At 37.7% G+C, this 16,612-nt stretch overlaps 5 protein-coding genes and 1 long non-coding RNA gene across 6 annotated transcripts; 5 read left to right on the top strand and 1 right to left on the bottom strand.

Annotated features, from left to right (window-relative positions):
- Positions 1 to 780: 780 nt before the first annotated feature.
- Positions 781 to 1,640, top strand: LOC130591993 (uncharacterized). The gene is made up of 2 exons (XR_008969982.1): positions 781 to 1,270; positions 1,404 to 1,640. It is a non-coding gene; the product is annotated as an uncharacterized LOC130591993 (long non-coding RNA).
- A 228-nt stretch (positions 1,641 to 1,868) lies between these two features.
- On the bottom strand, positions 1,869 to 3,710 carry LOC104896004 (anthocyanidin 3-O-glucosyltransferase 6). Its single transcript, XM_010682667.4, has one exon. The coding sequence runs from the start codon at positions 3,614 to 3,616 to the stop codon at positions 2,138 to 2,140; it is 1,479 nt and encodes a 492-aa protein (XP_010680969.2). The 5' UTR covers positions 3,617 to 3,710; the 3' UTR covers positions 1,869 to 2,137.
- A 2,423-nt stretch (positions 3,711 to 6,133) lies between these two features.
- Positions 6,134 to 8,197, top strand: LOC104896006 (anthocyanidin 3-O-glucosyltransferase 2). Its single transcript, XM_010682669.4, has one exon. It carries the CDS (start codon positions 6,557 to 6,559, stop codon positions 8,015 to 8,017), a length of 1,461 nt encoding a protein of 486 aa, XP_010680971.2. The 5' UTR covers positions 6,134 to 6,556; the 3' UTR covers positions 8,018 to 8,197.
- A 3,603-nt stretch (positions 8,198 to 11,800) lies between these two features.
- On the top strand, positions 11,801 to 13,041 carry LOC130591776 (uncharacterized). Its single transcript, XM_057395688.1, has 2 exons — positions 11,801 to 12,546; positions 12,597 to 13,041. The coding sequence occupies exons 1-2, from the start codon at positions 11,801 to 11,803 to the stop codon at positions 13,039 to 13,041; spliced, it is 1,191 nt and encodes a 396-aa protein (XP_057251671.1).
- Positions 12,563 to 14,759, top strand: LOC104883738 (serine/threonine-protein phosphatase 7 long form homolog). The gene is made up of 4 exons (XM_048647154.2): positions 12,563 to 13,414; positions 13,510 to 14,404; positions 14,484 to 14,568; positions 14,652 to 14,759. Exons 1-4 carry the CDS (start codon positions 13,306 to 13,308, stop codon positions 14,757 to 14,759), a joined length of 1,197 nt encoding a protein of 398 aa, XP_048503111.2. The 5' UTR covers positions 12,563 to 13,305.
- Positions 14,760 to 14,968: 209 nt separating this feature from the next.
- On the top strand, positions 14,969 to 15,688 carry LOC125498177 (uncharacterized). Its single transcript, XM_048645795.2, has 2 exons — positions 14,969 to 15,078; positions 15,156 to 15,688. Exons 1-2 carry the CDS (start codon positions 14,980 to 14,982, stop codon positions 15,537 to 15,539), a joined length of 483 nt encoding a protein of 160 aa, XP_048501752.2. The 5' UTR covers positions 14,969 to 14,979; the 3' UTR covers positions 15,540 to 15,688.
- Positions 15,689 to 16,612: the final 924 nt, after the last annotated feature.

The raw sequence follows: 16,612 nt of genomic DNA on the forward strand, positions 1-16,612 counted from the left end.
TTTGTTTTTTTAGTCCACTCTTCAAAAAGACAAATGTTTCATTTAAAAAAACATAAATATTATGTAACCAGAAATATAAATAGTGAAATTAGTGCATTGAGTACTATTAATGTGAAAGGATTAGCTAATATATCCCTACATATACTTAGATTCTCCATAAATATGTAAAGACGAACCTTTATTTCTTTTTCTTTTAATTTCACTTCAGTAGTGGGTTAATTTAATTCAGTTTATTTGGTTCAATTGGCAATTAATTTTGATTTTAATCGTTGTTTTCAAGCAAAGTGACAACTCTAATTCCATAAACCAATAACAATAACAACTTGTTTGGTAGTTGGTTATAAATGGTGGTAATGAGATTGAATTTGTATGTAAATTTTTGAAGAAAAACATTGTTCATTGTCATGATAATACTAATTTATCCTAAAGTGTATTTTTTTAAAAAAAAATTTATTCTCTTCCAAAACCATTTGTAGAGGTAACTAATCAGGGCCGTCTCTTTGGGTGTGCAAAGTGCTCAATTGCACAGGGCCCCGTAATTGAGAGGGCCCAAAAATTTTGAAGTTTATCTAAAAAAAAGGATAAAAAGAAAAAGAAAAAGAAAAAGAATTATGAAATCACGCTCAGTCATTCACGGCTTCACGCATAATCTTCTTCCACTCTTTCGTCTTTACATCGGTATTCACGCTTCACATTCAACCTTCCATTTTTCTTCAACTTTCTAATTTCTTCCATCAAAATTCTTATTTCCGAAAATCAAACAATTATTTCTTTGATCCGTTTCAATCCTCCATGGAAATTTTTACTCTTTTGGTCTACCCAAAACAATTTTAACAGGAAAACATTTATTTTCCCCAAATTGAGATTGTTGATGATAATCAATGGCAAGGAGCAATTAATCTCAATTTCCCCTCTTTTGGTCAAACTTTGAAACGGTTAATTTTTTTTTAGCAATCTATATATAAAGGAAGGGGTTTCAAGTGTCTTCCATCATCTCCATCCCAATTCTCAATTCAAGCAAGTACTATTTTTTTTCCCCAGATTTTGCTTCATTTTATGTTCTTTTAATTAGGAAAGAGTTAATAAGCTTAATATGTTTGTAATTATATCATGAATTGACATTGTCAGTTGACATTCATATCAAGTTTGTCTGATTGATTCTTGTTAACCGACTTGGGCATCTATGAATGAGTAATGTTGAAGTTTTTATTCACTCCAGAATCTCAATTTATACACTCAAGAACTTTACATTCAACTTTTTAAAAGCTGGGTAAGCCACATATTCATCCTTAATTTTAAGATTATTGCGTTTTGCTTGATTTTCTCAATTTTCGATTTCCATGATTACTTAGATACTTAATTTAATCATGTTTCTCATTATTTTCCTGTATACATTTAAATAGGTTTGATGAGAATTGGGGTAAAATTTGAAGTTCACCGAAAAAGAGATTCTGAGGGATAATTTTGTTGATATAAACTCCATTTGTTAATGTTTATTCGCTCCTTTTATATGTAAGATTGTTGAATTTTTTTTTTTGAAAAGAATCAAGCTGATTTGTTTTTAATTTGCTATAATTAAATTATTATGAATAAAGTTGTTTGTCTTCTATTGGCTATGAATAAAGTTAAATTTTTATTGACTTGTTATTTCTTTTTGATATATATATAATGTCAAGAGTATGTTGACTAAAAAACTACTACCCTTTAAGATATAGAGCGAGGGGCCGAGGGCCCAATTTTCAGTTTAGAACAGGGCCTCTAGTATCTCCGAGACGGCCCTGTAACTAATGGTAATAAAAAATTGCTTTTTCTTAGAAGAAAAAACACAAACTTAGGAGGCCGGTGAAATTGATTCCACATAAAGAAAAAAAAAATACAAACTTTACAATTGAAATTATCTCACCATTACCCCTACACACTTTAAAAATGCTTCATTTATAAATTATAACATTACGATTAAAATTCATTTTCATTACAATCATTTATTAACACACCAAACAACGCACACATGTAAATAGTGATACATAAACAACGTGGACTTAAACACATTCAAATTCCAAACTCTCCAGTATATGACTTATTGACAAATTGACAATCCATATCAGTATATCACCACAATACTCTCAGCAACGTAACGTTACTCAAAAGTCAAAACATTTTGAATAAAACGAGCCAACGACTTATGAGAAGAACCACCATCTTCCAAAGCTTTTCTACCTTCATCTCTCATTTGCCTCACTCTCTGCTTCGTCTCCTCGTCCAAACTCATTAACTTCTTTACACCATTCTCAACCTCCTCAGCTGTGACTACAAAGTTTGCTTTTCTTGTTTTCCAATCATGTCGATAGTCCATCCTAATCTCAACCGCTAGTCCCAACTCCTTGATTAATTCAAATGCATTCAATTGTTGCTCTGCATATAGTGGCCATGTTGCTATAGGAACCCCGAACCACATACTTTCTAGTGTCGAGTTCCATCCACAATGCGATACGAACCCACCTACGGAACGATGGGACAAAATGGAGACTTGTGGGGCCCAACTAATGATTTTTCCTATCTTAGCAGTTCGATCCACAAAGCCTTCGGGTAAGGCTTCTACAAAAGTTTGGTCCTGACTAGGCTGCGTTGTACCCGCGGAAGGCGGCTTCCGTAGAGACCAGAGAAACCGGTGTCCGGACTTTTCAAGACCATTAGCTATCTCCTTCACTTCATTCGCATCGAAACTTCCCATGCTCCCAAAGCAGAGGAACACTACTGATGAAGAAGGCTGCTTATCTAGCCACTGTAAAATAGACACGTGGTCCTCTCCTTGGGACCCACTGTCAAGCTCTAAGATGGGACCCACTGGATAAATAGCAGGAATGCTACTACCTTGAGTTGCTTGATCTAACAAAGCTTGTACACCGGAAGTTTCAAGCTCTGTAAATGTATTTACTAAAATACCCTTGGATCTTCTTAACCCCCTTACAAGGTTGAGAAGCATAGGGACCCCACTTTCCTTATCAATAAATACTGAAGGCAGAACTATCTCGGGTACCCGGTTCACAAACCCGGGTACATCAAACTCAGCATTAGGGCTGATGTGGTCCTTAGTAAGATCAAAAACACCTCCATCATTCATTGACTGAAAATGAAACATAAGACTCAACATGTTAGCTCCTGAAGTAAAGAAGATATAGGCTGGAATGTTTAAATTAGTGGCAATATCAATCATGTTGGTGCAAAACATGTCGAGGACGAAACCGGCAAGCTTAGAAGACCCGGCTTGGATTCGTTCCTCGACGGCCTGTTTGACGAGAGGCTCGTGGAGCTCAATGAGAATGCGCATGAAGTCGGGAGAGGAACGTTCTGGTGGGTTTGAAAGAGGTGGTAGAGCCATGAAAGTTAGATGGGTAGGATAAGGGTTGTTACGTGATTGGGAGTGAATGAAGTCGTTGATGAGGGAAGTAGTAGTAGGGATGTTGATGATGAGGATGACGATTGAAATGCAGTGGTTGTGTTGGATGATGAGTTTGGCTAACTCCACGGCGGATTTAAGGTGGCCCATACCCGGAGCTGGAACAAACACCAGCTCTGCATCTGCTGTTACTGTTAGACTTGCTGTACTGCTGCTCATTTTTGGGTGTGTCGTGTGTGTGTACTATGTTATGTGTGTTTTCTAGAACAAACTTTCGTTTCTATTTTGTAACAAATATTAAGGAAGATGATGAAAATAACGTTACACAATTGGCCCATATATATAGACTGCTGATGGGTGTATGTAATTATGTAGGGTGGAGGAGTTTCCATGTTAAACATGTCACATGTGGCATCATAAGTTCATAACCGCATAAGAGCAAATGATGTCATGGGTGAGGTACTGAGGTTAAATGAGAATGGGTTCATTCACTTATAGCTTTATTTTTATTCTTGGGAAGGAGGAATCAAGAGTGAGTAGTCGTGCTTTCAACTTTATAATTCTTAATTGTTCTGAAATTAGTTTCTAATTTGTTTATTCCAGCCAAGTTCTTAGGATTTGTTAAGAGCAAATCAAGGAATGTAAATATAATTACCTTTTCTATTTTTTTAGATGATTTGTTATGACTTTTAAAACTATTTATATGCATAATAATACATGATTTTGACTATCTCTTGTGGAGTTAAGTACACAGGAGGGTACTGAACTTTGAGAAAAGTTTCAGTTAGGGTACTGAACTTTCAAAAGTTCCAGTTAGGGTACTCAAAATGGATGTCTGTTAACTTAAGGTCCTAAACTTTGGTTTGTACCGTTATCAGCCCCAAAAATAAAAGAAAAATATGACATGGCATTAATTAAACAGAAAAATGTGACATGATATTAATTATAAAATTTCACACTCTTTTCTCTCTCCTCTGATTCCTCACTCTCTTTTCTCTCTCCTCTGATTCCTCACCCTCTTTTTACTTTTTGCTACTTTTTCTTTTCTTAAGTTTCTCAGATGAATATTAGAAAAGTGTTGCTCTAAATTTCAGCACGCATTATTCGTAAGGTTTGCTTGAATTTTTTTTTGCTATTATTCTTCCATTCTTTTAGAAAAAAAGTTTGAGTTGTTGTGGAATTATAAATATTTTCTTTGACTATTTGAGAACTTTTTTCTACTCAGATTTACCATTATCAAGGCAGATTTATACTAGTATTTTGTTTTTAGAATTTCCTATTTCTTATATTTTTTATAAATACCATCACATTGATAAAAGAATTAGAAGCAATTCGTATAGCAAAAGAATCAAAATTTCAATTCCCAAACAACGAAATTCGAATCCATCACATTTTCCCACCCAGTGAACGTTGCCACCCACTCTCTCTCCTCCACGTCATCTCCCCATTCTCTCATGTGGAAGCTTGAACCCTCCGAACAACAACAACAACAACAGCAACACCTTCTGAGTCTCCATGCTTCTTGCTTTTACGAGCTTAAAACTGCTGTTGTTTTGGTTAGTAATGAGGAAATTCATCTAGTTGCAATGCCGAGTAAGCAGAAAAAGTTCCCTTGTTTCTGGGTATATGCTGCCCCAGTTGGGCTATATGTGTCTTGTTTAGGGCTGTTGAATTTGCGGTGTTTGTCGATTGTTTTACCATTATTAAGGTCATTTTAGAATTTCCTATACATCCTAAAATAAATACCATCTTATTCCTATATCCTATGTTTGCATCACCATTCACCACATAACAATACTGCAATGGTTGAACTTTGAGGAATAATAGAGGAGGAGAGAGAAAAGAGGGGGAGGCATTAGAGGAGAGAGAAAAGAGTTTGGAATTTTTATAATTAATGTCATGTCACCTTTTTCTGTTTAATTAATGCCATGTCATATTTTTCTTTTATTTTTGGGGCTGATAACGGTACAAACCAAAGTTTAGTACCTTAAGTTAACAGACATCCAATTTGAGTACCTTAACTGGAACTTTTGAAAGTTCAGTACCTTAACTGAAACTTTTCTCAAAGTTCAGTACCCTCCTGTGTACTTAACTCATCTCTTGTGATATAATTTGTATTTAAGGAAAAATATAATTATGTTCGATATTGTTAGATTTTTGACTTTTAAAACCATTATATAATGTTTGCTTCTCCGTATTGAAAGCAAATTTTAAAATCTTTGACCAAATAATTTCATTTGATATAAAATATTTTTTTAGTATAAAATAGTAATCGAGCTCTTCATGAGCTTTACGAGCCGAGCATTACCTAGCTCGACTCAGCTCGTTTAAGTCTCGAGCCGAGCTTTGACCGAGCCGAGCCCGAGCTCGAGCTGAGCTTTGACCGAGCTGAGCCTGAGCTGCTCGCAATCTTGTCAGGCTCATTATCACCCCTAGCTCTATCAATGGCTCTTTTATTCTCTCTCTGATCTTGTTCCTCCCTAAACCGAAAATTTAACAAGACCACATGAGATTAAAAAAATATATTAATAAAAGTAAAAAAAAAAAAAACAACGCCAATATGTTTGTTCAACTAATGGGAAATTTTGTGGATGGTACGTTTTAAACTTTTAAGATAAAGAGAAGGCGCTCTACCAGACCTACGAAAAATCGCTCACCAACCAGATATATCTAGGATTCTCTTTTTTTTTTTTTTTTTTGCAACAAGTACAAACAGAAAAACAAAGCAACATTAAACTAAAATTCCCTGCTTAGCTTTGATCGCCAGATCATGACTTTCTTTGACGAGGTTCTTATCTAGGATTCTCTTTATTTGAGGATGTTTAGTGTTAGTTTGTTTAGGCTTTTTAAACTTTTTATACACGTAAAAGTAGAGAATATTAGATATATCTTTTACGTATATATGAGAATATCTTTTTCCAAAGAAATCAGAAAATCAATAAGTAACAAACTAACAATAAACATCCTCAGATACCGCAAAACCAAGTCAATGAAAGACTATCCTCGTTCAAAAACAAAAAACAAAAAATAGTCCGTCACTTTCTAAGCATCACCATAAATACAACCTCACCATACCTTCTCCAACTCAGTAATTGACTTCTTAAAAGAGAGCAAACTACAAACAGAAACATCCTTCATCATTCAATCTTCATCCTTCAAATGTCAAAAGCAGAACTTGTGCTCGTCCCAACCCCTGGGGCTGGACATCTAATCTCAGCCGTTGAATTCGCCAAGCTTATCATCAAACATGATGAACAAATCTCAATTCTCGTCATCATCTTTCACATGCCAATCCATAGTTCCACCACTGTTGATACCTATATCAAGTCTCAATCCAACGCAATCGACCCTAACCGCATTACCTTCCTTACTCTTCCCTCTTTATCCGACTCCGAACTACCTGATCCCGCTTCGAGCAATTTCTTTCACGACACAGTCGTGTTACAAAAGCCCCTCATTACAAAAGCCATCAATGATCGATCCACAAAACCAGCTGTGTTTGTGTTTGATCTCATGTGTGTCAACTTGATTGATCTTGCCAAGGAATTTCAAGTTCCTTCTTATGTTTATTTCACTGCTGGTGCATCTTTGTTAACTCTCATGTTTCATTTTCAAGCGCTTTTCGATGATCATGGGATTGATATTGCTACTGCGTATAGTAACTCGGATGATTCCGAGTTAAATCTACCCGGGTTTAAAAACCGGGTGCCCGCTAAAGTGTTACCATCCTTGATGTTTGACAAGGAAAGTGGGTGTTCAGCGTTCTTTAATGATCTAACTCGAAAGTTTCGAGAATGTAAAGGAATTCTTGTTAATACTTTCATGGAGTTAGAGCCGGGTATTATCAAGAGTTTGCAGGAGCAGGACAAGACTCCTGATGTATACCCTGTCGGGCCCATTTTAGCCCTCCATGAAAACAATCATGGTGACTGTCGAGAAAATGATAGAGATGCGATAATGCAATGGTTGGACGATCAACCTGATTCCTCGGTGGTGTTCCTATGCTTCGGGAGCATGGGAAGCTTCGAGGAAGAGCAGGTTAAGGAGATAGCCAATGGACTAGATCGATCCGGACACCGCTTTTTGTGGGCTCTACGAAGGCCTGTATCTGATAACAGTTATGTGCTTCCTAGTGAGAAGGAGACCTTCGAAGATGCCCTTCCTACGGGATTCTTGGATCGTACAGGACATAGAGGGAAAATTATTGGGTGGGCACCTCAAGTTCAGGTGCTCGCACATCGAGCTGTGGGTGGGTTCGTGTCACATTGTGGATGGAACTCGATACTAGAAGGGTTGTGGTTTGGTGTCCCAATTGCTACGTGGCCCATGTACTCGGAGCAACAAGTGAATGCGTTTGAAATGGTAAAGGAATTTGAACTAGCTGTTGAGGTTAGGATGGATTATCAGAGGAATTTAATGAAGACAAGTGCAAATTTTGTGGTTACAGCTGAAGAGGTTGAAAATAGTATCAAGAAATTAATGAGTATGGATGATGCAATGAGGGGTAGAATTCAAGAGATGAAGAACATAAGTAGGAAGGTTTTGGAATCTGGTGGATCTTCTCATAATTCATTGACTCGTTTTATCAGCACAATTTTAGAAAACGTTGGTCATCAGTAAATTTAGTAGTTAGAAAAGGTGTGAAATTTCTTTCCCTCTTCTTTTGAGGTGAAAAAAAGTGTGTGAATAAAGTAGTGGGGGTAGTTTTTGTTTCTTGTTTAGCATTGCAAAAACAAAAAAAATTGCACTGTTTGAATTATGTATTCACTTTAAGCTGATCGAAAGTTCATTGCAGTTTCATTATCGTGTGTCAAATTTTTTTCATTTATTTCATTTTCAAATTATTCGTCTTGTTAACTCCGTCAATAGAGTTAATTCCTATGCCAATTAACTCTATTCATGGAGTTATATGGCATAGCCCTTTCAAGAACCGGCACTAACGTTTAGATGGAAGATATAAATTGAATAATGTCAAAAGACTATTTAAGATATAAAGGAATATTTGATAAGCTCGTATTTGCAGTTAGAGGTTGGGGTAGATTATGAATAACTTTTATGAAAAATAACTTCTAACGTTCGAGTTATAATAGATAATTTGACATTTTGATTTATGAATATATTATAAATTGGTTTTATTTTGTATTTTCTTGATAGAGAATATAATATTCTCTACATAATATACTGAGAATATTATATATTCTCTATCATTTATAATTATAGGAGCTTTTTTTTAATAAAGTAAAAAAAGTAGTAGGAAATGAGATTCTTCTCACGAAGGGAGGGGTATTCTTAATGCATGGATTACAAGAATATTGCTTCTTTAAAGATGTGTTTGATGTTCTAACATTTGAATGATTTGAGAAGAGTTTGGATGTCCTATGATGTTTGCAATTTGAGGCGTCCATCATATGCATACAACATTATCGGCTTATTATTCTTCTATCAAATAGTAAGGCGAAGCACTTTGTTCGAACCTCAATAATTCTCTAAATGTATTGGTTTGGCACTTGGATTTTATATGCTTGAACACCATATATGACAAGATTTGACCTCAAAGATTTAAGAATAAAAGATAAGAGTCTTATCAAGTAAGTTATTGTTAATACTTATCAAGCTTTATATACATGCGTATAAGCAACTAACTCCAGACATCTGCCAATAATCTAATTTTGAATAATGGTCTATGGAGGAATAAATAATATTACACTTGTTACCAAAGTAATTGACTTTGTCATATGCAATGAGTTGTATTGAAAATTGAGGAATGGATTCGCATGTATGTACGGTTCATTAACCTGAAAACATGTATTATGAAGTAGTTTATTAAGTTGTTCAAAGGATTTAGTTTGGACGGCTATGCCTGAACGATTATGCCCAATTTTCTACTGAATTTAGATAGTTTAAGTCTTCTTTTAATTGATTGACTCGTTGTATCTGCAAAGTTTGGGAAAGTGTTGCTGATCGGTAAATCTATACTAATATATTAAAAAGCTTCTTAAGCACGTCTACATGTTATGTAACACTTTCTTTTTAGTTGTTCATTTTATGTCATCATCATGCACATTTAAAGAAATTTAGAAACATGTTCCATATAAGATTCGACCATGACGTCAAGTTAATATACTAAAATTTCAAGTTTCAACCAATAAGCTATGTAACATTATAATGATATCTTTCAATATGAAAATGTTAATAACTTGAGAAATCGCCAGGAACTAAAAAAAAATAATAATTTAGTAGTTCAAAAGGTGTGAATTTCTTTTTCTGTTCCTTTGAGGGGAAAAAACAAGGTTATGAATAAAACAGTGGGTAGTCTTTGTTTCTTGTTGAGCATTGCCAAAAAAAACAAAAAGGCACTGGTTGAATTTTGTATTCTTTGACTGGTCGAAAGTTCATCGCAACTTCATTCTTGTGTAACATTTAATATCTTTTTCATTTAAAACTAAATTTTGAAGTTCAAAATATTCATCCAAGTTAATTCTATGTCATTTAACTCGAATTTTTTCCTTGAATAATGCTAAAAAGGGGATTAATTCCCAAAATGTGTGACAAAATTTTTTATTTCCCTGCGTACCGTCCACGTAGGACGGCACGCGAAAAAATTTTTTTTTTTTAAAACTGCAGTAAAACCGCTATTCAGAGTAGCGGTTAATGCATAAAAATCGCTACTCCGAGTAGCGGTTATATTTAAAATCAACCGCTACTCTGAGTAGCGGTTTTCTTTAATGAACCGCTACTCTGAGTAGCGGTTTACATTATTTTTGGACCCGTTGTAAACCGCTACTCGGAGTAGCGGTTCATTAAAGAAAACCGCTACTCCGAGTAGCGGTTTATAAAAATCCCCAAATTTGCCCTAAACCCCAATTTCGCAATTTACAGGTGCTCGAAAATTTTTTTCTCTCACAATCACTTCACCCTCTCTCTCTCTTCCGACGACGGTGCTCACCATCACTTCTCCCTCTCTCTCTCTTCCGACGACGCTGTCTTCCTCACCGCCGCGCGCGACCGACCACGCTGCCGCACGTCTCTCACCGCCGGCGACCGACGAGTTCTTGCTCTCTCTCTTCCGACCACAGCCATCTTTGCCATCTTTGTGAGTAATTTTTTTGTTTTTTTTTTAATTTAATTTGTGTAGCATGCCATATTTGTTAGATGGAAATTGTTTAGTTTGATTAGTATAATTTAGTTGTTGATGATTAAAAATTTAGGATATTGTGATGGTTGATTTTGTATTAATTGGAAGGTTAGTATAATTGGAAGGTGATTAGTATAATTCAAAGGTTATTAGCATATTGTTTAGTTGTTTGATTAGTATAATTTAGTTGTTGGTTGGTTAAAAATGAATTTGAGCATTTTGTGATGGTTGATTTTGCATGAATTGTTGTGTTTATGTTGTAAATACTACTAGTATAGGTGAAAAATAGTGTTGATATTGTTTGAATATGTAGAATAAGAATAACTTAATTAAACATTATGTTTTTTGTATGTAGAATATGGAACAACCTAAATATCCTCTATACCTTTATTGGAATGGTGAATTATCTCAAAATGATGTTGATATTGTGTATAGAGGTGGAAGGAAAAAGTTTTTGTTCATCAATTCCGGTATGATGTTTCAAGAGATTCTGAATAGGGTATATGACGTTGTTGGATGTGATCGTATGTATGTGGAACTGAAATTGTTTATGAGATATCCGATGCCGGGAAAATATGTGCCAATTGCACTAGAGGATGACGAGTCACTGAGTGCTATGTGGCTTTCAGTGACACAAACGTCAGCCATGGCAATGGAGGTGTACATTGAACAAGTTCCAAAGAGATAAATGTGCAAAGTAATGTGGGTTATGTACCTTCAATGGACTTTAGGGATAGCATGGAGGTACCGACATCAGCTCCTAATATGCAATTTGAATCATTTACTAGCATGTTGTCAGACCCACATTATGTAAATCAGCACATGAATGAGTTTATTTCTCTGCTTCGTCTCCCCACATACCATCCACATTCCATCTTGACACTCTACATCAAAATGATGTTGATTTTTTGGGAAACGAGGAGGAGCATGTGGATTCTGATAGGGATGAGGATGATGATGCAAGAGAATTAGCTGACAAGGCAATAAAGGCTGGTGTTCCTTCACAAGATTGGCTTAGAGTTGACGAAGTTGATCAAAGGTTAATAGATTCATGGATGACTTGGAATGTCACTGGTTCATTAACTGTGGCTTCTGAATTTGAGATAGGATAAGAGTTCGCCTCATTGCAGCAATTAAAGAATTTTGTGAAAGCATGGTCGATCTCTAGAAACCAGATGTTTCGGGTGTTAGAGTCAGAGCCCACAAAGTATGTCATTGAATGTGCTAGAAAGGAAGTGTGTCACTGTCCATGGAGGTTGCGTGCAATCATGACTAAGTCGTTCTCATTCAAAATTGTACGATATGTTGGTCCACATGCAAGCAATTGTTTAGGAGACATAACATGTGGAGACCATCCTCTCATTTCATCAGATTTCGTTGCTGATCTTATCGAGGATTTCATTAGGACTGATCCTTCATTCAAAGTTCAGTCCATCCTTACTTTTGTGAAGAACCAATATCAATTTTCAATAACATATAAGAGAGCTTGGTTAGCAAAACAAAAGGCAATCAGCAATATTTTTGGTGATTGGGAGAAGTCGTATCAAGAGTTACCGAGGTACTTGCAAGCCTTGAAAGAGTCCAATCGAGGCACTGTCGTTTACTGGAGTACGATCCCAACACAAGATCCTACTACGCACATCTTTAGGAGGGTCTTCTGGGCCTTTAAACCCTCCATTTCCGGATTCCGTCATTGTCGGCCTCTTATCACTATAGATGGTACTCACTTGTACGGGAAATACAAAGGCAAATTATTGATTGCTATGGGAACAGATGCTAATTTCCAGCTATTCCCACTTGCCTTTGCTGTTGTGGAGGAAGAAAGCACGGAGGACTGGTCTTGGTTTTTAGCTTGCATTAGACGTTCCGTCACAGATAGAAAGGATCTGTGTGTCATCTCTGATCGTCATAGGGGTATCCTTGCAGCTATGAATGAGCCTGGTAGTGGTTGGGAGGAACCATATGCACATCACCGCTTTTGTGTGCGTCATCTTGCTTCGAACTTGAATTCGAAGTATAGAATGCTGCCATCAAGAACCTATTCGGAAAAGCTGCATATGCTAGGCAGAAAAGGAAGTTTTTGTACTATATGGATCGAATTGGCTCCATTAATGTCGAGGCAGCTAGATATCTGTTGGACATTCCCCTTCATCTATGGTCTCTACATCATGATGGTGGGTGTAGATATGGTGTGCAAACCACCAACATGTCTGAAGTGTTTAATGGTGTCCTAAAAGGAGCAAGATGTCTACCGATCACTGCTTTGGTAAGAATGACATTTTATCGTGTCAATTCTTATTTTGCTACAAGGAGAGAATTAGGTAGAAAAAGACTTGAGGAAGGCCATGATTATAGCCCGAAGGCGACTAACATCATTGAAAAGAACATGGAGAAGGCAGGTGCTCATGAGGTGATTGTGTTTGATTATGAGCGAGGGCTATTTGAGGTCACTACTGGTCGTGGAGACCGTATTGCGGGAAAGGTGGAAAGAAACACACGGTTAACTTAATGCAGAAGACATGTACATGTGAGAAAGTCATAATATATAAGTTGCCGTGTTCTCATGTCCTTGCGGTATGTCGTCACCGGAGCTTGTCATATAGTGGTTTTGTGGACGCTTCATTTCTGACTAGCTCGTATCGATCTACTTATATGTCCTTTTTCAAGCCTGTGCCTGATATGCATAATTGTTCTCCATATGATGGTCCGAGAATTATAGCTGATGAGAGGCTAAAACGTGGAGCTGGACGTCCACGGTCCACTCGAATACAAAATGAAATGGATGCAGCTGATAGGTCTGGCAAATATAGATGTAGCATTTGTAAGGTTTCAGGACACAATAAGCAAAGATGTCCTAATAAGAACGGTGAAGGAACATCTGGGTAAATGTTTTCATATTTTGTTAAATTTCAAAAATTTATATTATTTCATAGTCCTCATTTGTTACTAACCGGTATATTTTTTTTTTTCTTATTAGGTCTGATGGCGCAGTCCATCTTTCCCGGCCCCACTGATCGCAGCGTTCTCACCCTCCAGGACCAGCATCGGAGTGAGGATGTCTGGAGGGGAGTAGCGGACACGGTACTATCGTGTCGGTTGCATCATCACAGTCTCTATCTTGACTGGGAGATTCACGAAGGGTTCTTCGGTATGTCGAGCGGGCTGGTTTTCTCGGCATACATCGTTTGGTGGGGAGGTTTGGAGATTGATAGACCACTTCTGACGGCATTAGTGGAGCGATGGAGGCAGGAGACCCATACATTTCATTTGACTGTTGGGGAGGCGACGATTACTTTGGAGGATGTCGCTGTTATCCTTGGACTTAGAGTGCACGGGGCACCTGTTACTGGTCGAGGCGAGGGTAACTGGGCTGCATTAGTTTTCGAGTTGTTAGGGATTTGGCCCAACACACCGGAGAACGAGCCCAAAGTTCTCCAGGGTTCGTCTTTGAGATTGACATGGCTTCGGCAACATTTTTTCTTGTTGCCGAATGATGCTGATGAGGTGACTGTACAGCGATTTGCCCGGGCTTACATTCTTGCATTGATGGGGTCCATTCTTTTTGCCGACAAGAGTGGAGATGCAGTCCAGGTTCTTTATCTCCCGCTTTTAGCTGATCTCGACGTAGCAGGGACATATAGTTGGGGTAGTGCGACCCTTGCATACCTGTATCGGCAGCTATGTCGAGCATCACATAGGGGTGCGAGGGAGTTAGGTGGCCCTGTGTTGTTGTTACAGATTTGGGCATGGGAGCACATACACATTGGCAGACCTCGGATTTCGAGGGTGCGGGACCCACCTCCACAGTTTGACGAGGCCGTTCCTATTTTAGGCTCCCAGCATGTTCCGGGGATTGACCCCTTAGCTGTCAGGTAATATTCAATGTCTCACATTTGTTGACATTCTTTAGTTTCATTTTTCTCATGGATAATAACGTATATTTCTTTTCAGTTGGCTTCGAGTACACATCATAGGTCCCACACAGCAGGTGGGCTTCCTTACTACAGGGATGCACTTGACCATCAGACACGAGCAGGTACATAGGCTCGTACTTGCCTAACTTATATACTTGGTAGACTCTTCTTTTGCCTAATATTTGTAAGATTCTATTTTTTGTAGATGACTTGGCAGCCATATACTGATGGGACTGGCGTTTTACCTGCTATATGTCGAGCTGATCGACATGTATGGCGCACATGGCCCCACTTATCTGTTTCGACATTGTAGAGTTCCATTTCCCTGGTCGAGTTATGCGCCAGTTTGGATTCGAGCAGACGATTCCCGCACCTTCTGATACGAGCACAACCCTTCATGCCATAGATCGGAGGTCGAAGAACAAGAACTATCCGCTCAGACATCGACCTTACATTGCACATTGGGATGAGCGCGAGGGACACATAGTTCAGGGCACTCCTTTTAGTGGTCGTACTCTGCCTTTGACGAGTATATGATATGGTTTCGTCGCATCACGAGGTTACGCCTGACGAATCCATCGAGGCGACCACCTTCTACACATTATCAGCCTGCGTCTGCAGATATAGTACTGGTAAGTTCACTGATTTTTAGTTGCACTTTTATTTATTTATACAACTATATAATATGTATTTTTTTCTTTCTATTCAGGCACATACTTTATCTGATATTGCTCATAGGTGCGGTACTGTGCTAGAGGCTTCTGAGTCATTGCCTCCAGATATGGTGCGTGACTTGTATGCGCAGACATTGCAGACTATGAGGGGATTGTGTGTTGATGCTGTTGGCCGAGCTGGACATGGCCACATCGTACAGGGCGTGCCTACTTCTGCTGGATATACATCGACTTCTACATCTTCTACGTCTGCTGCCCATATATCTACCACATCAGCTTTGCTTTCACCTCCAGTCACTCAGAGGGCCTATCGACGACGTTCTGACACTACTCCCCCTTCTCTTGATGCCATTGCAGAGACTCATGAAACCACACCTAGCTCATCTACACCTTCACAAAAGAAGAAGAGAGGGTTTTAGAAGTTTCATTTATTGTTTATGTAGTTAGTTAACATTATTTTCTCACTCTAACTTGTAACTAAAATTTTTTTACATACATTTGAATGTGTATGAGTTGGTGATGAGTGATCAATGTGTGGCTTATATTTGGTGTTGTTGAATGGAATTTGGTGCTGAATTTGCAGGTTGGATAATGTTGAAATTGGAGGTTGGATAATTGTTTGGAATTGCTGGAATTGCAGGTTGGATAATGTTGAAATTGGAGGTTGGATAATTGTTTGGAATTGCTGGAATTGCAGGTTGGATGTTGTTTGGGATTGGTGGAATTTTTTTGGCGTTCTGGCAGTTGGCCAGTTATGTGGGAAACAATTGAGTGAGTTTTGTAGTGGGTACAAAACCGCTACTCGAGTAGCGGTTTTAATGAATGAACCGCTACCTGGAGTAGCGGTTTACCCGAGGGAGAAACCGCTACTCGAGTAGCGGTTCACTCATTAAAACCGCTACTCTGAGTAGCGGTTTAGGTGAATGAACCGCTACTCGGAGTAGCGGTTTTTTAAAAAACCGCTACTCCGAGTAGCGGTTTACCTCCGTTAAAAAAAAAAAAAAACTTTTTTTCGCGTGCCGTCCTACGTGGACGGTACGCAGGGAAATAAAAAATTTTGTGGCACATTTTGGGAATTAATCCCCTTTTTAGCATTATTCAAGGAAAAAATTCCATTTAACTCTGATCATGGTCAAATACGACTTGGGCCTTGTTTAGCACTAGATTTTAGATAGAGGTTGGATAAAATCAGAACACTTCGAAGGAAAAAAATGAATATTTGACAAGGTAATGGGGGTAAGAGTGGCTAAAAGTTGGATAAATAATGAATAGGTTAAATAGACATTACAATAGTTAAAGTTTGAGAATCAAAAAATGCTTTTAATGTTCTTTAATCTAGAAATAACAGCAACAATACATGAACACATGTTAACAATGGCAAATTCGACCACGAATTGATCCACGTGGTTCGGAATTTATTTGATGTTAAATTAGCATTTTTCTCACAATTTTTTCTAGACATGATGTAGGCACACATAATATATTGCTTTTA

Source organism: Beta vulgaris, chromosome 6 (assembly GCF_026745355.1).
Source record: "Beta vulgaris subsp. vulgaris cultivar EL10 chromosome 6, EL10.2, whole genome shotgun sequence".
Classification (NCBI taxonomy): domain Eukaryota; kingdom Viridiplantae; phylum Streptophyta; class Magnoliopsida; order Caryophyllales; family Amaranthaceae; genus Beta; species Beta vulgaris.

What these genes read in the sequence shown, in the direction of transcription:
- LOC104896004 (XM_010682667.4), bottom strand. Translation starts at nt 3,616, where the DNA reads ATGAGCAGCAGTACAGCAAGTCTAACAGTAACAGCAGATGCAGAGCTG.
- LOC104896006 (XM_010682669.4), top strand. Translation starts at nt 6,557, where the DNA reads ATGTCAAAAGCAGAACTTGTGCTCGTCCCAACCCCTGGGGCTGGACAT.
- LOC130591776 (XM_057395688.1), top strand. Translation starts at nt 11,801, where the DNA reads ATGACTAAGTCGTTCTCATTCAAAATTGTACGATATGTTGGTCCACAT. An exon ending in GCTTCGAACTTGAATTCGAA is followed by an intron (nt 12,547 to 12,596) that starts GTATAGAATGCT and finishes TGCATATGCTAG; the next exon opens with GCAGAAAAGGAAGTTTTTGT.
- LOC104883738 (XM_048647154.2), top strand. Translation starts at nt 13,306, where the DNA reads ATGAAATGGATGCAGCTGATAGGTCTGGCAAATATAGATGTAGCATTT. An exon ending in ATTGACCCCTTAGCTGTCAG is followed by an intron (nt 14,405 to 14,483) that starts GTAATATTCAAT and finishes ATTTCTTTTCAG; the next exon opens with TTGGCTTCGAGTACACATCA. An exon ending in TGACCATCAGACACGAGCAG is followed by an intron (nt 14,569 to 14,651) that starts GTACATAGGCTC and finishes TATTTTTTGTAG; the next exon opens with ATGACTTGGCAGCCATATAC.
- LOC125498177 (XM_048645795.2), top strand. Translation starts at nt 14,980, where the DNA reads ATGATATGGTTTCGTCGCATCACGAGGTTACGCCTGACGAATCCATCG. An exon ending in CGTCTGCAGATATAGTACTG is followed by an intron (nt 15,079 to 15,155) that starts GTAAGTTCACTG and finishes CTTTCTATTCAG; the next exon opens with GCACATACTTTATCTGATAT.